This window comes from Kryptolebias marmoratus, linkage group LG11, assembly GCF_001649575.2.
Source record: "Kryptolebias marmoratus isolate JLee-2015 linkage group LG11, ASM164957v2, whole genome shotgun sequence".
NCBI classification, from domain to species: domain Eukaryota; kingdom Metazoa; phylum Chordata; class Actinopteri; order Cyprinodontiformes; family Rivulidae; genus Kryptolebias; species Kryptolebias marmoratus.
In genome coordinates, this window is record NC_051440.1 from 7,421,882 (window position 1) to 7,445,216 (window position 23,335).

The 23,335-nt window shown below is 38.5% G+C and overlaps 2 protein-coding genes and 1 long non-coding RNA gene across 4 annotated transcripts; 2 read left to right on the forward strand and 1 right to left on the reverse strand.

Moving 5' to 3' along the window:
* Positions 1-2,365: 2,365 nt before the first annotated feature.
* LOC112451032 lies at positions 2,366-2,858 on the reverse strand. The gene is made up of 2 exons (XR_003039763.2): positions 2,613-2,858; positions 2,366-2,480 (listed from the first exon to the last, which is right to left on the reverse strand). It is a non-coding gene; the product is annotated as an uncharacterized LOC112451032 (long non-coding RNA).
* A 3,776-nt stretch (positions 2,859-6,634) lies between these two features.
* On the forward strand, positions 6,635-7,443 carry LOC108244102 (dispanin subfamily A member 2b-like). Its single transcript, XM_025009034.2, has 2 exons — positions 6,635-6,900; positions 7,225-7,443. Exons 1-2 carry the CDS (start codon positions 6,673-6,675, stop codon positions 7,384-7,386), a joined length of 390 nt encoding a protein of 129 aa, XP_024864802.1. The 5' UTR covers positions 6,635-6,672; the 3' UTR covers positions 7,387-7,443.
* Positions 7,444-16,226: 8,783 nt separating this feature from the next.
* LOC108244105 (interferon-induced transmembrane protein 1-like) lies at positions 16,227-22,879 on the forward strand. 2 transcript variants are annotated; one of them, XM_037978338.1, is made up of 2 exons: positions 16,227-17,559; positions 22,445-22,879. In XM_037978338.1, exons 1-2 carry the CDS (start codon positions 17,254-17,256, stop codon positions 22,643-22,645), a joined length of 507 nt encoding a protein of 168 aa, XP_037834266.1. In that variant the 5' UTR covers positions 16,227-17,253; the 3' UTR covers positions 22,646-22,879. The 2 variants fall into 2 exon arrangements, with proteins under 2 accessions (XP_037834266.1, XP_017285491.2); XM_017430002.3 differs by lacking the exon at positions 22,445-22,879 and adding an exon at positions 17,966-18,402 and having other exon boundaries at positions 16,871-17,559.
* The last annotated feature ends 456 nt before the right edge of the window (positions 22,880-23,335 follow it).

Below are 23,335 nucleotides of genomic sequence, written 5' to 3' on the forward strand. Positions count from 1 at the left end.
GGTAGGGGGAGGGAGGGTGGCGGTAAGAGGCCTTGATAATGGATAGGGGGGCGCTGGCCCAAAAAAGGTTGAGAAACACTGAAGTAACGTAAAGCGAATCTCACCAACAACGAATTACGTCGACAACAGTCAACTAAACAGTCAAATAACCGTAGCGAAATCTCTCCGACTGATAATTGGGTATTTCTTCATTATTAGCAAAGATCAAAGGCTCAAACTTACGGTCTCATGGACGCTTAACATGGATGATATAACACTCATGAGTGACCCCCGAAGGTTGTAATTCACTAAGGAGGACGAAAGAAGAGTAATTCTGGCAACCATTTGACGGCCGTGAAAGCTAGCTGAGGTAAGGCAAGCTATTTTCTATCAGGTGGGGTCTTTTCTGCCCGCGAAGAAGAACTATTATGGGATGGTGGTGCGTTCAATGAGTCCGGAATTAGTGAATCATAGAACCTTGTTAACATGAACCGTTTATTTCGAAAATTAAAAAAAAAAACGCAATTGTTTTTATTCAGGCTGTAAAGAACAGATTGGAATTTTATTTGTGTGAAATTTCTTCTAAAAAGATGAAATGAATGAATCCAGTTCAAAGAAAAGGTGTAGTTTCAAGATTAAAAGGCAAAAAAAATGCATTTACAATCCCTTCACCAGAGTGCACAAGGTGTGTGTTCATTTAAAGTTTTATTAGTTCACAGAGTCATTATTTACATATAAAAACCTCAACACCACAACTAAATAGATAAAAACTGTTTTATTTTACAGTCTCAGTTCTGCACAAACAGAACAAGAATGCAGAAAAAAACACACCTGAAGAGACCAAAAAGGATATACTAAACTATACGTAACTTAACAGAGTCCATTGATAAGCAGAACATGTACAAACCCTTAAAAATTAAGGAGCAATTTGGTCATATCCCCCCCCACACACACACACACTCACACAGGCTACAGCCAGTGTATATTATAGCAATGACTATCAGCTACTTCCACAGCACATTTAGCTCAAAATCTGTAAAAGTGACTAAGTTGGAGCCATCTTTGAATTGGCTAATGTCAGTTAGCTGTGGTGGCCATCTTGAATTGGGTGAGACCAAAACTGAATGCGCTGTAGAAACTTTGGGAGTTTCATTTAGATCAGTCCACTGGTTCATGAGACATTTTGCTTCTCGCGGTACAACACAGCACAAACTTTGAGCGCCGCTGGAAGGTCTGCAGAGGATGGAACAGTGCGGCACGTCCACCTGGTCCAGAACCAAGCATCAGTTCTGAGGTCTGGAGAACCGAGTAGGATGTTGATGTTGCCCCAGAGGTACGGGTTCCAGTCACAGAGAACACCAGAGGACCAGCTGGACACACTTTCCCCTCAGAGTCCAAAATATCTTTTTATTGTTTTTAGTCACTGACACAGTCAGGACAATCTGCAGCAACACCAACAAGAAGGTAGCAAAAAATAAAGCATCTGGAAAAAAATACATATAGACTGACAAGAACATGAAGATTTGTATGAACATTTTGTCTCCTGATTTACATGTTGGTTTCCATGTCAAGCATCCAGAATTACTGGAGACAGAATCACATTTTGTCTGTGTCTCTTCCAGCAAAAAAAAAAAAAAAGTTAGGAGACAGATTCACATCCATATTTTGGAACACAAGTGGCACAAAGGATTTATGACATTTTGTTGTAACTCATTGTTTTGTCCAAAATATGCCTGAAAATAATTTTTGCATTTAAATGAAAATAGTGTATACAACTTTGTTATTTGCTAAATTTGTTCATGTGTTTATGAATATTACTGTTTACATTTGCATTCTAAGCTGTAAAAACGTTTTATTTCTAAATGTTTGCTGTATTCACAGTAAAAAATTAAATAATTTCTACTTGAATTTTGTTTTTTGTGTGACTTTAGGTCTATTGTGTTACACTTGGAAGGTTTTCTTCAAAAATAACTCCAATGAGTCCAAATTGTCAAATGTTAAGGTATGCAGAAGTATAAAGACTTCCTTTCATTGGAACTAAGGGGTCCAGCCAAACGCCTGAAAAACAACACCACACCATAATCCCACCTCTACCAAACTTTACACTTGGTTCTATACATTTATTTTTAAACCTTAAATTTAAGATGGTTGACCAACAAACGTGAATGGTCATGTCTATCTTTTCAGCAACTCTTCCCAGTAGCCGATGTAGCCGATTTGACCATAAAAGAGCTATTACACTGAATTTTTGGTCTGGACTCAGCTCTACTTTACAGTTGAACAGATTCATAATTGTCAAGTTTTCTGGTCTCTCCAAACCTCCTCAGCTTCTGCCCAAACTTGAAACAGGCTTGCTCCCATCAAAGAGACGCCGGAACAACTCATCTCAGTGACATGGTTTTATTTCTCTTTTCTTTTGTCTTTAGATCACATACAAGACCACCATGATTTTGTTTTAAGTGGTCACAGTAGACAGAGTAGTCACCAAGCAGGTTGAAAACCTACAAACAAATGACAAAATTAATTACAAATTCCAATCTACTTTTTTAAGTTGATGAACAAACAAACTTTCCTTAACACGTTCGATTAATTCTTCTGAAAGCAAGTTCAATGATTTAATATACAACTCATACCAGTGGTGTCTCTGCAGGAGCTTGAAGCTGAGTTCTTTGTTTGAAGGATACATTCTGAACACAGGTGTGCCCAGTTACTTTATAAGCTCCTGAAGGCCTGAGTGAGAGAGATGGGTGCGCTTGATTTTCTGTGAGGCGCGTGCCAGTTGGGTGGAGATGGTAATGCACTCAAATACATCAATTGCCGTTTTAACTTAACACCTCCCACTTGAGCTCCTGGTTTTGAACCTAAGGTCACACCTCTTTGTCTTCACCAGATCTTGTCCCAGGAGGGTTTTCTTCTTCTACNGCAAATCCTTATGAGTTTCTCACACACTCCAGCAAAATAATGGATGACAATGTTTTTTTTGCATTTGTTCTCCTCCTTATTCTGTTCTGTGGCATGCTTTTTTAAATATGACACAAGTCTGGTTAGGCTATCCACATGTTTAGAGAGCTTTAATCATTTGTGATCCAGACAAACAAAGACCCTAATGAGCCTTCACTGTAAGGAGAGTAAGTGTAATCTGCATGCAAATCTATCTTACATAACATATCAGTTCCAAAGCTTAAACTCCATACTTTCTGCTTTATTCTGATTTACCATGTCCTGGATGACAGAATCTCCACCTTTTCTCCCTGTTCCATGCATCTGTGCTTTTTCACACCTTGTCGACTTTATGTTTTAAGCAAGAGATCTGAAGGTGGAATAAGAGGTGGCATTTAATTACCCCAGACTTTGTAAATTTGTTGTGTTTTGTAGCATTTCCTTGTTGCACTTTAATTTCTCCAACATTTTGCTTTTTTCTTTCTATATTGACTAAAGGTTTAAGACTGTATCGTGCCAGCTGTCACTGCTGGGCAGTACACAGGTGTTAACCCACCCATTCAGTCAGCCACACAAACCTCTGTGGTTTTATCTGAACGAAAGCTGCCCTTTCTGCTAAATGTTCCTGCTTATTTTAAAACTTATGGTCAGGTTGCTTAGTGCTACTTTGAACAAACTTATTCTGTGCAATTCATTGTTCAGCTTGTAGAGCCTCTAAATCTTTAACTTTTGATTTTATAGATTTAAACATATTGAAACAAACAGTCAAATGTATTGAGCCTTACCAGTCATCAGATTGTGGTTTCCTCATGAAAGCAGAGGCTGTTTTACTTTTTTAGCTGATGTTTTACTGGTTTTCTGAGAACTGAGAACTTGAAGGCTGTACATCCAGACTATGGAAACAGGGTTCAGGGCCTCCTTGACAAGTTTAACGCAGAAGCTAAGAAGGTAAAAATCAAAACTGTTTAAAAGATGCTGAATTTTTTTGGTTATGCATACTGATTGTTGCAGCAGCTGTCTGGGTGGCTGGTCTCAGGCGAACGTGGAGGTGGAAATGCTGAATGTGGAGGTCCTGGGCTGCTGTGGCTACACATGGTCTGCAGCTGTGAGGCCATTCGGATGTACTGCTAAACTGTCTGAAACACCTTTGGAGACGGCTTATAGTAGAGACATGAACATTTAATACAACATCTGTGGCATTGTGCTGTGTGATAAAACTGCACATTTTTAGAGTGACTTTTTTTTTTTTTTATTGTGGCCAGCCTAAGGCACACCTATGGAGTAATCATGGTGCCTAACCAGCATCTTGATATACATTGTGGAAAATGATGATTGGATTTGTTGATTTTGTATGTTTCCCACCAGCAAAGAAATGAACGGCCTCACCTTTATGGTAGTTTCATTTTGATCAAGTAAGACAGAATTTTAACTAAAAATACAGAAAAAACAGTTACAAATAGATATGCGTGTCTTTAAAGGAATTAAATATTTGATCCCCAAGCGAAGCATGACAAAGTACTTGGTGAAGAAACCTTTCTTGGCGAGCACACCAGTAAGATGTTAAGATGTGCATTTTGACACATCTTAGGGGATTTTTGACCCACTCCTTCAATACGCATTTATGACCGATCTTAATGGTTCTGGTTGAGGAAAAAAGGTTCTCTTCCATGATTTTATAGTACACAGTGTCATTCATTGGTCCCTCAGTGGGTACATTTTGTACACTTAGACTGTTAATTCTATCTGGGTGGACAAACTTATAAAATCAGAAAGGGTCTGCCAGTAAATAATGCACAGACTGAACTAGTCTTGCAGATTGCCATTAGCCAAATGCAGGTTTACATTCAGAGAAAGGAAGTTTAATTTGACCTAAATTCTAAATTTGTTTGTTTTGCAGAACACTTTTTTTTTTTTTTTTAAAATGTGGGTTTGCAAATCAAAGCATAAAGGAAGCTTATGTTTCATTGGTCTTCAGTAAAAAAACAACTAATTAAACCTCAAACATCCCTAAATGGAAATGAGCTTCTGGCAGGACTTCAAATGTTCGACAGATTTCTGCAGACTTCACTTCAAACTTCAGCTGAGCTCAGAGTGATGAAACCTGCCTATCCCACTGGAGCCTACCCACCTGAGGCTGTTGCGCTGCAGGGGAGGGGGCCTGAATATGTAGTCAGATGGACATGCTGCTATCTTATATAAGCAAAAACACAAGACAGTCAAGACCAAACAATTAACAAAACGAAAAATGACTGTTAACTAGTCTTGCAGATTAGCCATTGTTCAGTTCTATACATTTATTTTTGAACCTTAAATTTAAGATGGTTGGAGCTGTTGGCAAACAAATGTGAATGTGTAAATGGTAATGTCTATCTTTTTAACAGTGCTTAAGATGTTTTCAGATTCCCAGTATCTAGTATAGCCATTAAAGGGCTATTACACTGAATTTTTGGCATCTGGACTCAGCTCTACTTTACAGTTGAACATATTCATAATAGTCAAACCTGGTCTGAATTATTCTATACTGAATATCAATTCATTCAAATGTTTGCAATGAACTGCAGACACCACACCACTCAGTTTGTGTCTGGGTGTTTTGTCCTTACGATGTCTGAGAGTCCTGTTGGGTTTGAAATGCACCAGGATGTCGTGTTTGGAGCAAATCCTTATGAGTTTCTCACACACTCCAGCAAAATAATGGATGACAATGTTTTTTGCATTTGTTCTCCTCCTTATTCTGTTCTGTGGCATTCTTTTTTAGATATGACACAAGTCCGGTTAGGCTATCCACATGTTTGGAGAGCTTTAATCATTTGTGAGCCAGACAAACAAAGACCCTAATGAGCCTTCACTGTGAGGAGAGTAAGTGTAATCTGCATGTAAATCTATTTTACATAACATATCAGTTTCAAAGCTTAAACTCCATACTTTCTGCTTTTTGGAGCTGATAAAGCTCCTTGGATAAGAAGCAAAACATCTTCAGCTACAGAATGAAGTCCAGTTGTTTCTGTTTTTTGACCTTTTTTGGATTTACCATGTCCTGGATGACAGAATCTCCACCTTTTCTCCCTGTTCTATGCATCTGTGCTTTTTCACACCTTGTCGACTTTAAGTTTTAAGCAAAAGATTTGAAGGTGGAATAAGAGGTGGCATTTAATTACCCCAGACTTTAAAGGAACTAAATATTTGATCCCCAAGCAAAGCATGACAAAGTACTTGGTGGAGAAACCTTTGTTGATGAGCACACCAGTCAGATGTTAAGATCTGCATTTTGACACATCTTAGGGGATTTTTGACCCACTCCTTTTTGCAGAAACTCACACAATCCTTAAAGTTTTTTGGCTGCTGCTCAGCAATTCAAAGCTTTAGCTCCATCCTCAGATTTTGGAGACTGTCTAGATCAATCTGACTTTAATATGCCTTTTTTTTAGCCACTCATTTGTTGCCTGTGTCTTTGGTCACTGCCATGCTCGAATATCCATTCATGATCGCTCTTTAGGGTTCTGGTGGAGGGAAAAAGGTTCTTCTCCAAAGTTTTACAGTAAAGTTTTGGTTGTTTTTCAAAACATTCTCTAAGAAAAAGAAACTTGTTCTGCAAATCAAAGCATGAAGCAAGGTTTTGTTTCATTGGTCTTCAGTGAAAAAAAACTGAACAAACCTCAAACACCCTTAAACGGAAATGGTTCACTGGCAGGACTTCAAATGTTCAACAGATTTCTGCAGACTTCACTTCAAACTTCAGCTGAGCTCAGAGCAATGAATCCTACCTATCCCACCGGAGCCTACCCACCTGAGGCTGTTGCGCTGCAGGGGAGGGGGCCTGATGGGTTCTCTGGACAACCTGGGGTTCCAACAGGGGTTCAGTACACCACCGTGAACATCCCTGCAGAACCCCCAAAAGACTACATCATCTGGTCCTTCCTCAACTATTCCTATGGAAACATTTGCTGTCTCGGACTGGCAGCATTCATCTTTTCCATCAAGGTTAGTTTATACAACGTGATTTTTGTTGTTTCTTTGTGGCAAACTTTTTTAAGTTACAACCCCCCCCCCAAAAAAAACCCAAAAGAAATGTAACAAAATTGTAATTTTAATAATAATTGATAACTGATGTTTAGATAAAGGAAGTTTGGGGATAAGAAGTACTTTTCTTAATATTTGACTTCTTTGAGTAGAAGAAAAAAATGGTCATGTTTGCTGCAGATAGGAATTTCTCAGGACACAATGAGTGTGAGCTCAGCAGATTTAAGTTCCCTGGATGTTGAAGATGTTTTTGGTGTTAAAAGCCATCTGTTTTGGTTCTTTCAGGCCAGAGATCAGAAGGTGGTTGGAGATCATCAAGGTGCCCGAAAGCATGGCTCCACCGCTCGCTGCCTCAACATCTGGGCCACAGTCTTGACTTCCAGCATATTTTTGATCTTGATGATTGTATGGATTGTTGTCACTGTGCAGAGAAACAGATACAGTTAGAGTCGTGATTACAAGAACCGTTACAATTACGGTAAATAAATTTCTTTCAGCTGCCAACACTGGCTTCACTTGTTTCGGCTCTGTTACCATGGAACCTTTTTTTTTTTTTAAATTGATTTATCTTTAGATCATTAGGTGTTGCAAAATTTTGAAATTATAAAATTTATATTTTCTCTAAGATTTTCTCTCTCATTGATTTTCAACAGTTTGATCTGACAATAAAGTTTCATATATATACTCAGTCACGTTTCACAAAATCTTTTTAAAAAATGTTTTCAGTTCATTATCAAATAATCTTCAGTCACAGATAAAAAAAAGAGGGATAGAGTCTATTTATTCTGTGTGATCAGATTTTATTGGGTTTCCTATTTTAAAGCATTTTTAAGCATTAGTGGTTTTTGTTATGTGGACCATTTCTTTAAAAAAATAAAAAAAAACTTAATTGTTTTTAGTCAGGCTGTAAAGAACAGATTGGAATTTTATTTGTGTGAAATTTCTTCTAAAAAGCTGAAAGAAAACTAAAATGAATGAATCCAGTTTTAAGAAAATGTGTAGTTTCAAGATTAAAAGGCAGAAAAAGGAATTTACAATCCCTTCACCAGAGTGCTCAAGGTGTGTGTTCATTTAAAGTTTTATTAGTTCCCAGAGTCATTATTTACATATAAAAACCTCAACACCACACCTAAAAAGATATTTTATTTCACGGTCTCAGTTCTGCACAAACAGAACAAAAATGCAGAAAATACACCAGAAGAGATTAAAAAGGAGATACTAAACTATACGTAACCTAAAAGAGTCCATTGATAAGCAGAACATGTACAAACCCTTAAAATGAAGGAGCTAAGGGGTTATATTCCAGGCTAAAAAGGTCCACTTTTTCTAAAAATGACCCCTCCCCCCTCACTCAGACTGGCTACAGCCAGACAGAGTATATTATAGCGATGAGTATCAGCTACTTCCACAGCACATTTAGCTCATTATCTGTAAAAGTGACTAAGTTGGAGCCATCTTTAAATTGGCTAATGTCAGTTAGCTGTGGTGGCCATCTTGAATTGGGTGAGTCCAAAAACTGAATGCGCTGTAGAAACTTTGAGAGTTTCATTTAGATCAGTCCACTGGTTCATGAGACATTTTGCTTCTCGCGGTACAACACAGCACAAACTTTGAGCGCCGCTGGAAGGTCTGCAGAGGATGGAACAGTGCGGCACGTCCACCTGGTCCAGAACCAAGCATCAGTTCTGAGGTCTGGAGAACCGAGTAGGATGTTGATGTTGCCCCAGAGGTACGGGTTCCAGTCACAGAGAACACCAGAGGACCAGCTGGACACACTTTCCCCTCAGAGTCCAAAATATCTTTTTATTGTTTTGACATGTTGGTTTCCCTGTCAAGCATCCAGTATTACTGGAGACGGAATCACATTTTGTTTGTGCCTTTTCCAGCCAAAATAATAACAAGAGACAGATTCACATCCATATTTTGGAACACAAGTGGCACAAAGGATTTACGGATTTACAAATTTGTTGTTTGCTAAATTTGTTCATGTGTTGATGAACATTACTGTTTATATTTGCATTCTAAGGTGTAAGAAAATTTTCTTCTGAATGTGTGTGGTTTTCACATTAATAAAATTAAACAGTTTCTACTTAGATTTTGTTTTTTGTGTGATTTTAGGTGTATTTTGTTAATACAGTAGGTCAATTGTAAAAAAAAAAAAACTAACTTGAAATTCACACTTGGGAGGTTTTGCTAAAAAAATGACTCCAAAAATGGCCAATTGAACCAATTCTTTGGCTAAAATATGAATGTAAAATCATACACAGTCCGAAACTGGCCAATTTCACCCTGGTTTCATTCCTTCCTGACTACCAGTGGCAGTAAACAGAGTGGATGTGTCTCCTCGCGCTCCGCACTGGTCAAGAATAAATGTAAATGAAGTCACGCAAGTGACACGTAGTTCACCTGGGTGTGCGTCCATAAATAGCGCGTGTGAGGCTACGTTCGGTCTCTTTGTTCTTCTCGCGGTTGACCTGGCGTGCTTCGCAGGTTAATTGCAACTATAAGTCCGTGTTTTTTCCGGTACTTATTGGTTATTGCAGGTATAAAGAGGTACACGTTTGTGTGTGGTAATGTGTCATCCTGCCAGTGCCTTATTGGTCGAAGTGCTCGTTGTAGCCCTCTATGACGGTGGTTGACGTGTCTTCGTTTTTCTGTTTGTTTATCGTAGCAGGTGGCAGTGGTGCATTAGGCCGCGAACGGCTAATCTGCTTCTGGCGTTGGCATTTGCCCCCCGGTCCGGCGCACAGCGGTTTGCAGGTGACTGGCTAGCTGGAGGTTCTGACCGTGTTCTGTGTCTGCACAGTTCTCGTTTGGATTGCCTGGCGAGTGCTCATATTGGTATACGGCAAGTCTGAAAGCGCTCTTCAGCTTTTATTGAAGTGTTCGCTCACGTTACCTGTCTGGCGCACATGCTTATGTGTGGAGGTGTGCTCGCATTCTTCAGTTTTATTGTAGTCCTCGCTCACTTTGCCTGGTTCCGGGCCTGCCCGCATTTGCTACGTCTGTGGGCAAGATGCTGGCGTGCTCTGCATGTGGGGCTCCTCTCCAGGTGGAGCATGGCCATGACCTGTGCTGTGTCCCAAATGCCTGGGCGTCATCTTTCTCCCTAAGGTTCTGCCCCCAGGCTATGTGAATACGGCCATCGAACTGGGGGTGTACTGCCCTCCCCCATTTCAGTTCGAGGGACAGAGGTTGGCGAACACGCTGTGCCCAGTTTGGGCATTACAGCTGTACATTGTGGCTATGCCATTGCGTTGGCTTATGAATCTGCAGGGGCTGCTGCCCCCTCGGGGGTTAGGTGCCACTCTACCAGGAGTGCGTCTGCGACCTGGGCGGCAATGAGAGGGGTACCATTAGCGGATATCTGTGTAGCGGCGTCATAGGCGACACCATGCACGTTTGCACGATTCTACCGCCTCGATGTAGAACACGAGTCTGCACTGTCTTCGGCGATCCTGCCTCTGGCTTTGTCTACCTCCTGAGAGGGGGGTGAGTACTGCGTTCCTTGTGACATTGCTGGCATAAGTCATCCACTCTGTTTACTGCCACTGGCAGTCAGGAAAGAATGAAACAGAACAGAAGTTACTCTGTAACTATGGTTTTGTGAATTCCTGGATGACTGGCAGTCACACTGGTTACTCGGAACTTCTTTCCCAGCGAGAAGATCCGAAGAGACAGAACATAGCCTCACACAAGCTATTTATAGACGCACGCCCAGGTGAGCTATGTGTCTTTTTTTACATTTATTCTCGACCTGCGCAGAGCACGAGGAGACACATCCACTCTGTTTACTGCTACTGGCAGTCATCCAGGAATTCACAGAACCATATTCACAGAGTAACTTCCATTCCCAGAGGGCGACTGCTAACTAAGATGTATGGGTGTCAAACTCCAGGCCTCAAGGCTCCACTTCTCCTGGAGGTTTTAGGTTTTTCTGCTCAAACACACCTGATTCAAATGGTTTAATCACCTCGTGACCAAATCCTCAAGTTCTCCAGAAGTACGTCCACAAGTCATTCATTTAAAGCAGGTGTTTTAAAGCAAGAACACATCTAAAATGTGCAGGAGAGCTGTCCCCGAGGATCGGAGTTTGACACATGTGATGTAGAAACAGTGTTGTGAAACTTCTTCCATACTGTGTTTTTTTTAAGTTGCAACCAGGTGCAAAGAATTAGATCCACTGATTGACTGATCATTGTTATGTATGATCACCTCAATAAATTCCAAAACTGAAGAATGTCTGAAACATTTTCATGTACGTGAAAAATAATGAAACAAAAACGACAACAACAACAACAAATAAAGAAAAACCCAACCACACTATATCTACACAAACCTGGCTTCCAGCTTGGAGCTGCAGAAAGTCAGCTTTTTGCACTCACTGCATCAACCCTGACTGAGCTTGCCTTTAAACATATAAATGTGAGGTTGTTCAGCAGCTGGAGGTCGGCTGAAGCTGCATCATGCACCAGGACAGTCAGCTCAATCACAGCAGCAAATCTACAACATAATGGATGGAAAGAATGTCATGCAAGAGTTTTAGACTAATGTGGCAACTCTAAGTGGGTGGCAGCATGGCGGCCTAGTGGCTAATCACCTGTGAGGATAAAGGATCATACCATTATGTAAAAACAGAGAGGATGACAGACGCGACCGTAAGGTGGAGCGTCTGTTTTCCCCTCAGTCAGTGAGTGAGACAGACGGCAGGGAGAAGAATGCGAGCGCGCCACAAAAAAACACGTAAATCTGACTGACACCCGCGAACGAAGCAGAATCTGGTGGCAGTTTAAAGATACCGAGAGAGATTCCTCTCAAAAGCAGGACTAATACTGAAAGGACCCAACTGATATGAGATTCGCTTTTTTTTTTTTTTTTGGTCTTAGAAAGGCTATCATAGCTGTTGCCTGAGAGTGAAAGGAGGAGTACTAATGATTTATGTACTAGTATATATAGGATAGTATAGTATATAAGTCATTGAGAAGTACACATATGAGGAGTTGAATACACCTCCTGTACGCTCCTGCTTATGTGAAATAAAAACAGTTCATGTTCCACAGATACTACGTCTTCTTTCCTCAAATCATGACACCATCCAAGCTGAGGCATTTGACTTTTCTAAATGTTCATGTTCATATAGATTTTTTTTAAGGCATTCACTCGCATTTTTGCCAGCTGCAAAAGTGAGTGAACACATTACAAAATGAATTTGACTTAAATTGTAGCCATGAGGCAAAACTGAATCGTTCTTATTTCAGTTTCTTTTAAGATGTTGTGTAAGATGATTTAAGATGATGTTTGCATTTCTTTTCTCTGGTATATTTGTAGTTTGTCTGTGTGGTCACTAGGGGGAGCTCCAAACTTGTTCCCAAACAGTTTCTGCCCCAGAGACTCAACCACACTGCCTTGAGTCCAGGTTCAGTGTTTCTGCAGTGTAAAACTAACTTTCTTTTGTGTGTCATTCACACATTAATAATCTATTCTCTGCATGGCCAGAAGTTTATTATTATTACCAATGTCAGGTTTGTTTCTTTGCAGACTGTAACTGAAAATGATCCAAATCTTTTACATTAAATTGTTTGATTGCCTCCATTGTGTAGCATTAATTTAGTGTTCTTAAACATGTCAGCGTATTTTTTATTTAAAAACAACAACAAAAAAAACATCTTCATGTTTGAGAAAAATGATTTAGCAGTAGATGACAGGACAAATAACGCACGTTGTGTGTTTGTGTGTGTGTGTGTGTGTGTGTGTGTGTGTGTTTGTGAACACAGAGACACACAATCACACATTTTCTCACATACACACCCAAACAGACATGTTTATATTGGAGACTGAGGACAGGTTGACAGCTATTACCCGTCTATACTATAACTCCTTTCATGTCTTATGCAGGGAGATATGTGGATTTGTGAATACTCATAGCATTGAGTTTAATCATTTTTAACATCTTTACAGTTTACATTTAAATTCAGATACAAGACAAAAGAGAAGTTTTACTAATAAGCTTACTTTTTACTTATGCTGAAACTTGGAGCACATGTTCATACAGTCAAGTTGTGAAAAGCCTGTCTGAATATCATCATTAGTAAAACAACTCTGAAATAACTTGTTCTGCCTTTTACAAAAAACAAACAAACAAAAACAAATTGCTGCAGCCTTTTGGTTTGGGAATTCTTGACTCATGAAATATTTTCTGGATTTTGACTCAAGACAAATTTATTTTAAAATGGATCAAGATCCCTTTTTAGGTAGAAATAAAAAGCAGGTAAGAAAAAAAAAACACTGTCAGTATAACAAGCCTCAGCTTAGTCCCGTACAGTGTTATTTGTTTGTCATGAATTTGTGATTGTGTTGCTTTGAGAGAGCACCATGCGTGCTTTCATGTTTCCAGTCTCAGATATTTTTAAAGATAACTGATTTTAAATGAATAATAAGTCAATAATTTGTTGTTAAAGGTAGTTCTTCATGCTGCCACGTTTTCTGTCAACTTGCAGACTTTATTTTCTCATCTTGAGGGTCTTCGCTGCTTTCGATTTCATTTGGTTTCCTGTTTGGTTGTGTTTTCACTCACCGCTTTTAACTTCCTGGGGTGTTTTCAGTAGAAACGAAACACAACCCTCCATGACGTGTTGTGGATATAGAGTTTCCACATGCTTGCTGTGATACTTTATTGAGGTTGTTAGAGGTTTTGAAATGTATGTTGCACCTTATCTAAAGCCGAGGATCAACATGTCATATTATTTTTAATAACAGTGAAAAGTCTGTGAAGATGAGCTGTAGTAAAGAGGTATTTGGCCTACAAATGACACCATCAGAGAACTGATTAGTTTGTTGAAATAAGGCCAGAGTTAACCTGATCTCCACTTCTATTTCAAACACTTAAGAAGGAATCTCACCTTTTCTTAAAGGCTGATTTGTTTATGTTTGATTTCAGGTTCGTGCCTTCTACACCCAAGTGCTGAATGAGGACGAACGCCAAAGATTGTGCCAGAACATGGCAGGGGCCCTGAAGGGAGCTCAGCTCTTTATCCAGAAATGGATGGTGTGTCTTTGTCATGCAGTGCAAACACTACATCCTGACTCCTCCTGGCTTTTAGGGAGGAGTGTAAAAAACAAAACAAAAAAGATTTTTCTATTAAAAATAAAAATTGGCATGGGGGTGGAGGTGCTAAAAGTCCTAAATCCAATACATACATACATATCCAATGTTTTTCAAAGCGACATCAGTCTGAACAGTAATATTGCATATTATCTGGCTTTCCTCTCATTAAAGTAGGGGTATGAGGATCAATCCAAATACTGATATTATTGATATGATCCTTGGTGCTGGATCGTATTGATACTGCCGTGATGGAATCGATACTTGAGTTTGTTTTTCTTCTCTGCTTTTGCTAGGTTGCTCCCAATCCTGAAAAGCAATTCTGCACCAGCTCAAATGTACACACTGGAAGAAACAAGCAGGGCAGATAACAACTTCTAAATTGATACCACATGCTGACATGTATCATCTATATTCACAAGTAAACATAGTGTGCTGCATGTGACATCACGTCTTCTTCTACACATACTTCAGGGCCATAGACTGCTTACACTGGAGTCTGATGATGGTCACATTTAAAATATAATGTGAACGACCACACAAAAAGAATTAGAATTGGACATTAGGACCTGCAGTGTGAACGTAGCCAAAGAGTATTAGGGAGAAAAACAGTTCAACAAAAGACTGTGAGCATGCACAGAACCCCAAGTTAATTCATTTAATAACTAGACATTAAAGCTTTGCTGCTGAAAATAAGTGTTTCTACTTCCCTGGAAATGTTTTGGTTAAATGGTGAAATTTAGGTCCAGTTTGAGTAATTTGTTTGTGTAATAGCCTGTTTTGATGTAGAGACAGAGATTGTAAAACTCTTCTGTCTTCTGTCGAGACAGAAACCACTTTTCTTTTTAACCTGTAACAGTGAGGCCATTGGCAAAGAGCCTTTAAAAATGAACAGATGTTCTGATTGGATTTATAATCGACAAATACTGGGCCGTTTTCTTAGATGCAGTTAAACTTAAACAATACAGTAAAAAAAAGAGAAAGAGAAATATTTGTTTTAAGTAAAATCACAAAAGTCAGTTCATCATGACGTAGATAGGTGCATGAAAAACAAGAAAAAAGGAAATGACAATCGTCACTCCTTTATTTTTTAAAACAACTTCATAATGGCTCTAAATGTGACATTTGGACTCTTGACTAATCTTAAAATGATACCAAACATAAAATATAAGGGCAAAACAAAAAAAAAAAATTGAAATATTTTTTTAAGATGCACTTTTTGATTGTCTAGTTTATGACACATTTAACAGACAACAGCCAAATATATTAAAACAGACCAGTTTTTGTAAAACGCAGACAAAATGAAGCCTCAAAGTTTTATTAAATCATGCTCTTCAGGAGTGAATAAATTAAAGGACGACTGTGCAGCGTGTCAGGAAAAATGGCTGAGAGTCAATGTGGTTTCATTTCCTTCTTTTGTCTCTTTTTTAAGGAAGAATGCAAGAAAGATGCGCTCAGTATTGTGAAACATTGATCTCAACCTGCCCACAGCTTCATTCCTCAACTGATTATTGCTGAATTTCCAGTAGCTCTCAGCTCTATACAACACGTGATGGAATTGAAAGATGGACATTATTTTTCCCACGACTGTATCTATGAAATGACAATTATGTTCTTATCTTTAGCCAAGGAAAACGTCAAGACAGAATCCTTGCTGACTTTAAGTTTTTAAGCAAAAGATGTGAAAGTAAAGTGAGATACATATCTGTGGCATTTAATTAACCCAGATTTCATCAGTGTTTTTAGTTTTTCTTTATTGCACTTTACTTTCTCTAACATTTTACTGTTATTCTATGTTACCTAAAGTTATGAATCTGTATTGTGTCACTACTTAGCAGTAAATAGGTTTGTCACCTACCTCCTCTAGTGTGGAACAGCCAACCACATAAGCTGCTGTAGGTTCGTGTCAAAGGAAGCTGCAATTTCTGCTAAGATTTATCTGCACATTTTAAATCTTGTGGTTAGGTTGGTTTGTGCTGCTTTGCACAAATTTATTCTTTGTGATTCATTGTTCAGCTTGTAGAGCCTCTAAAACTTTAATTTTCTATTTCATAGATGTATACATATTAAAATAAGCAGACAAATGTATTGAGCCTTACCAGTCTTTAGATTGTGGTTTCCTCAGGAAAGCAGAAGATGTTTTGCTTGTTTAGCTGATGTGTTACTGGTTTACTTCATGCACGTGGAGAACTTGAAAACTGTACATGCAGACTATGGAAACAGGGTTTCGGTCCTCCTCGACAAGTATAACGCAGAGGCTAAGAAGGTAAAATACAATATATACTATATAAAACAAGTAATCCCACTCCTGCCCAGTGCCTTACAACAGGGCAACTTCAGAGTGAAAGAGTGTCCAACCCCTGTCGAGGAGACTGGTTCCAGAGCCAGAGCTGTGTGTCGAGGTGAGTTCGACTATATCTAGCCAGAACCTCTCGACCTCGCAGACCACCTCAGGGCGATTGATGGTCATTTTATATTTCTTCCATTTCTAAATATTGGCACCAACAGCTCTCTCCTTCTCACCAAGTTTCTTGCTGGTGGTCTTGTAGCCCTTTCCAGCCTCATACAGAACTAACTCTCTCTTTTCCCTGGCGGCCCGTAACAGCTCTTTGGTTCCACTCATGATGGTGGAGAGGTTGGAATGGAAGAAACTGATTCTGTGGAAAGATGGGTTGTATTTACCCACTGAACTGAGGTCAGGAGTGTTTGGGATTGATGGATTTGATTAGATTATATCTTCTGTGCCACATCGGCACTTAGCCAGTGTGTGGGACACAGAATTTTGTCTGTGTTGGTAGGATCAGATACATATTTTATTTCATTTATACATTTGTGTAATGTGTTATTTTTCTGGATTTTTCGTCAATATTCTATCTCTCTTTATTAGCATTTTCAGACTTGATTTCTTTGTGGGTGGACAAACTTATAAAATCAGCAGGGGATTGCTCAGTAAATCTAGCAAAGACAATTACATGTAACTGTAAACTAATCTTGTAGATTGACAAATCCTGTTGCCATTCCACTAATGCAAGTTTACGGTCATAGATTAACAGTTCAATTTGGTCTAAGTTACAGGTTTGCGTTTTGTTTGTCTAAGAAAAAATAAAAACTTGGTTTGCAAATCAAGCATGAAGCAAGGTTTTGTTTCATCATTCTTCCATGAAAAAAACTGAAAAAACCTCTGACTAAACTTCAAACACCCTTAAACGGAAATGAGTCTGCTGGCAGGACTTCAAATGTTCAACAGATTTCTGCAGACTTCACTTCAAACTTCATCTGAGCTCAGAGCAATGAATCCTACCTATCCCACCGGAGCCTACCCACCTGAGGCTGTTGCACTGCAGGGGAGGGGGCCTGATGGGTTCTCTGGACAACCTGGGGTTCCAACAGGGGTTCAGTACACCACCGTGAACATCCCTGCAGAACCCCCAAAAGACTACATCATCTGGTCCTTCATCAACTATTTCTACGGAAACATTTGCTGTCTCGGACTGGCAGCATTCATCTTTTCCATCAAGGTTAGTTTATACAACGTGATTTTTGTTGTTTCTTTGTGGCACACTTATTTAAGTTACAAAAAAAAAAAAACCCAAAAGAAATGTAACAAAATTATCAGCAAATTATTTTACAATCTGACCAAGTGGAAAGGGGTAAGACTTCAAGAAGTTTGTTCAAAATGTTTTTAACTTGAAGAAAATTGTAATTTTAATAATCATTATTAACTAATGTTTAGATAAAGGCAGTTTGGGGATAAAAAGTACTTTTCCTAAAGGTTTTACTTCTTTGAGTAGAAGAAAAAAGTGGTCATGTTTGCTGCAGATAGTAATTTCTCAGGACACAATGAGTGTGAGCTCAGCAGGTTTAAGTTCCCTGGATGTTGAAGATGTTTTTGGTGTTTAAAGCCATCTGTTTTGGTTCTTTCAGGCCAGAGATCGGAAGATAGTTGGAGATCATCAAGGTGCCCAAAAGCATGGCTCCACCGCTCGCTGCCTCAACATCTGGGCCACAGTCTTCAATTCCGTCTTAATTTTGATTGTGCTAATTGTATGCATTGTTGTGTCTGTGAAGATAGACGGAGCAATGCACTCTATGCCCAGTAACAGTTACAATAACCGTTACAATTACGGTAAATAAGTTTCATCCAGCTGCCCAACACTGGGCTTCACTTGTTTCTGTTCTGTTACCATGATACCATTTTTTAAAAGTTTGCTTTATCGTTAGATTGTTAGTTGTTGCAAAATTTTGAAATGGAGTTTTGTTAGGCTTAAGGAGCTTTCTTTTGTTATAAAATTTAGATTTTCTCTCAGATTCTCTCTCTTTTTAAACAATCTGATCAGACAATAAAGCTTCATATATACTAAGTCACGTTTCACAGATTTTTTTTGTTAAACAAAGCATTTTGATCAAATACCTTCAGTCAGACATAAAAATCGGGACAGATTTTTATTCATTCTGTGTGATCAGACTTTATTGGCTAAACAAGGGGTATGCTCTTTTAAAGAATTTTATGTCAACTATTTATTTTACTCATTTTCGGCAATTATGGGAAAGACTGAAATTGTTTTGTACATTTAAAAAAAACAGTTAAGGTTCTTGTGCTTGCCCGTATTTTTATTTTTGTGGCTCTGTACAAATTGAGGTCTCTTTCAACTAGTAAGGTTAGAACCTCCAGTCACATCAGATTATGTATTACTCTCAGCAGATGCAGTTAAACATATACAATACAGTAAAAAAAATAAGAGAAATATTTGTTTTAAGAAAAATCACATAAGTCAATTTATCATAATGTAGGTAGGTGCATAATGGTTCTAAATGTGACATTTGGACTCTTAATTGATCTTAAAATGATACCAGACATAAAATAAAAGGACAAAACCAAAAATAGAAATATTTTTTAAATTTTGGCTTTGCCCCTGCAGTTAAGATGCACTTTTTGATTGTCTAGTTTATGACACATTTAACAGACAACAGACAAATATATTAAAACAGCCCACAGTTTTTGTAAAACGCAGACAAAATGAAGCCACAAAGTTCTATTTAATCGTGCTCTTCAGGGGTGAATAAATGAAAGGCCGACCGTGCAGCGTATGGGGAAAAATGGCTGATAGTTATTGCGGTTTAATTTCCTTCTTTTGTCTCCTTTTAAGGAAGAATGCAAAAAAGATGCTCTCAGTATTGTGAAACATTGATCTCACCCTGCCCACAAGCTGTTTAACGGTTACCATCTTGAAGATTTAATCATTTCTTCATTCCTCAGTTGATTGTTGCTGAATTTCCAGTAGCTCTCAGCTCTATACAACACGTGATGGAATTGAAAGATGGACATTATTTTTCCTATGACTGTATTTATGAAATGACAATAAGTTTCTTATCTTTAACAAAGGAAAGCTTCAAGACTGATTTGCAATTTCTAACCATTAATCGTAGCTTGTATTTTCTGCACTGGACTGATGTTTTTTGGCTTAAACAGAACCTGCTTTAAATGTGTTACCTTCTACCTTTTTTCCACTCGGTGAACCCCAGAAGCATCTGAGTTTCTTGTGCATACCAGATGGTACAATAAAAAATACACCTACTATTTGTGCAAGAGAGGAGACTTCAAATAGAAAGTATAAAAACAATGTATTTAAAACCCTCTCCCCCTCCTGTGTATCTTTTCTGTCTGTGCTTTTTGACATCTTTTTTTCTGTCCTTCTTGAAGAGTCTCATATGTTTATTCTGCTTTTTTCTTAGTTATTTTGCTTTTTCTTGTGTGTCTCAATCTGTGTGAGTATCTTGGAATCCTTGCTGACTTTAAGTTTTTAAGCAAAAGATGTGAAAGTAAAGTGAGATACATATCTGTGGCATTTAATTAACCCAAATTTCATCAGTGTTTTTAGTTTTTCTTTATTGCACTTTTAATTTCTCCAACATTTTACTGTTATTCTATGTTACCTAAAGTTATAAATCTGTATTGTGTCACTACTTAGCAGTAAATAGGTCTGTCACCTACCTCCTCTAGTGTGGAACAGCCAACCACATAAGCTGGTTTGTAGGTAGGTAGGTTTGTGTCAAAGGAAGCTGCACTTTCTGCTAAGATTTATCTGCACATTTTAAATCTTGTGGTTAGGTTGGTTTGTGCTGCTTTGCACAAATTTATTCTTTGTGATTCATTGTTCAGCTTGTAGAGCCTCTAAAACTTTAATTTTCTATTTCATAGATGTATACATATTAAAATAAGCAGACAAATGTATTGAGCCTTACCAGTCTTTAGATTGTGGTTTCCTCAGGAAAGCAGAAGATGTTTTACTTGTTTAGCTGATGTTTTACTGGTTTTCTTCATGCATGCGGAGAACTTGAAGAGAACTTGAAGGCTGTACATCCAGACTATGGAAACAGAGTTTTGGTCCTCTTTGACAAGTATAACGCAGAGGCTAAGAAGGTAAAATACATATATATTGCTCCAAACGTTTATTAAACACTTTAAAAATTTTCTTGGAATGTAACTGGGGCGTTTTGTCCAAAGGTTCAGATAGTGGGAAATATAATTTATTTCAAGCATTGCCACTATATGGATACAAGCAAGAAGTTGATAGATTCTCATAAATGCCAATTTCATGCTCCCTCGAATCTTGCGACATCTGTGGCATTGTGCTGTGTGATAAAACTGCACATTTTAGAGTGGCCTTTTATTGTGGCCACCCTAAAGCACAACAGTAAAATAAATTTGCATCTTGATATACCACAGTTGTAAGGCAGATAGGTTATCTTTGCAATGGAGAAGTGCTCACTAACACAGATTTACACAAAAGAAAAAGGCCAATTGTTTACAAAGAAATAGTCTTAGATCTCTGAGTTCACCTCATGAAAAATGGGAGGGGGAAAAAATGTTGTATGCATGTTTTTGTTCAGTATACATAGAGAATAAGTTTTATGCTCATAATAGGACATTGACTGAAAAGCTGAAATCCACAGTATTTTACCTTGAAATTGAAAATGGCTGCTGTCATGTCTGTTTGTCTCAGAACGCCAACGTACGAGTCTACAGCCGTCCAGGAGCCTCGGCCATCGCTGCCTCCTCTAAGATGTGAGGCACTTTAGCTCCAGGCCCAACACTGCTGTGAGAGCAGAGGAGCTCTCTTTATCAACGGCCTCTGCTAAGAACAATATCAGACCTAACCTGCTAATTACTCTCACAGACGAAGTTGAAGGGGTGTTTATGTTGGTTTTGGTTTGGCAGGAAACTTTCATGGAGCTCGTAATTTGCATTAAAGTTATTGTGAGATTAATCTGTCTTGATTAAACTGCATTTTATCTATCCATCCATCCATCCATCCATTTTCTTCTGCTCATCCAGGGTCAGGTCACAGGGGTAGCAGCCTAAGCAGGGAAACCCAGACTTCCCTCTCCTCAGCCACTTGGGCCAGCTCCTCCAGGGGAATCCCAAGGCGTTCCCAGGCCAGCTGAGAAACATAGTCCCTCCAGCATGTCCTGGGTCTTCCTCTGGGCCTCCTCCTGGGCCTAATGTAGTAGATTGACGAATCCTGTTGCCATTTCTCCAATGTAAGTTTACAGTCATAGGACATTTCGATTTGGCCTAAGTTACAGGTTTGCCTTTTGTTTGTCTAAGAAAAAAAAAAAATTGGTTTGCAAATCAAGCATGAAGCAAGGTTTTGTTTAATCGGTCGTCTGTGAAAGAAAAAAGAAAAAACCTCTGAATAAACCGCAAACATCCTTAAATGGAAATGAGTCTGCTGGCAGATTCCTGCGCCCTTCACTTCAAACTTCATCTGAGCTCAGAGCGATGAATCCTACCTATCCCACCGGAGCCTACCCACCTGAGGCTGTTGCGCTGCAGGGGAGGGGGCCTGATGGGTTCTCTGGACAACCTGGGGTTCCAACAGGGGTTCAGTACACCACCGTGAACATCCCTGCAGAACCCCCAAAAGACTACATCATCTGGTCCTTCATCAACTCTTTCTATGGAAATGTTTTCTGTCTTGGACTGGCAGCATTCATCTTTTCCATCAAGGTTAGTTTATACAACATGATTTTTATTGTTTCTTTGTGGCACACTTATTTAAGTTAAGCAAACAAACAAATGAAACGTAACAAAATTCTCAGCAAATTATTTCATAATCTGACCAAGTGGAAAGGGGTATCACTTCTAGAAGTTTGTTTAAAAACTTGAAGAAAATTGTAATTTTAATAATCATTATTAACTAATGTTTAGATAAAGGCAGTTTGGGGATAAAAAGTACTTTTCTTAAAGGTTTTACTTCTTTGAGTAGAAGAAAAAAGTGGTCATGTTTGCTGCAGATAGTAATTTCTCAGGACACAATGAGTGTGAGCTCAGCAGGTTTAAGTTCCCTGGATGTTGAAGATGGTTTTGGTGTTCAAAGCCATCTATTTTGGTTCTTTCAGGCCAGAGATCGGAAGGTGGTTGGAGATCATCAAGGTGCCCAACACTACGGCTCCACCGCTCGCTGCCTCAACATCTGGGCCACAGTGTTGACTTCCATCTTTTTTTATATTTTGATGCTTGTAATAATACTTGTGTTTGGGCATGTAATTAGTTACAGTTACGGAAACCTTTACAATAACCGTTACAATTATGGTAAATAAGTTTCATCCAGCTGCCCAACACTGGCTTCACTTGTTTCTGCTCTGTTACCATGATACCATTTTTAAAAGTTTTCCTTATCTTTAGATTGTTAGTTCTTGCAAAATTTTGAAATGCAGTTTTGTTAGGCTTAAGCAGCTTTTTTCTATTATAAAATTTTGATTTTCTCTCAGATTCTGTCTCATTTTAAACAGTTTGATCGGACAATAAAGCTTCATATATACTAAGTCATGTTTCACAGCTTTTTTTTTTTTAAACAAAGTATTTAGATCAAATACCTTCAGTCAGAAATAAAAACAGGGACAGATTCTATTTATTCTGTGTGATCAGATTTTATTGGCTAAACAAGGGGTATGCTCCTTTAAAGAATTTTATATTATGTCAACTATTTATTTTACTCATTTTCGGCAATTATGGGAAACACTAAAATTTTTTTGTACATTTACAAAAAAAAAAAACAGTTAAGATTCTTGTGCTTGGCCATATTTTTATTTTTGTGGCTCTGTACAAATTGATGTCTCTTTCAATTATAAAGGTTAGTATCTCCAGTCACATCAGATTTTGTATTACTCTCAGCAGAAAATGAAAAATGTACAAAGTCAGGCAATAAAGAAGAAAAGATTGGAGTTTTTTTTTAATTGCCCGCCACTTAAAAAAAAAACATTTCCATGCCAAAACTCAACACCACATAT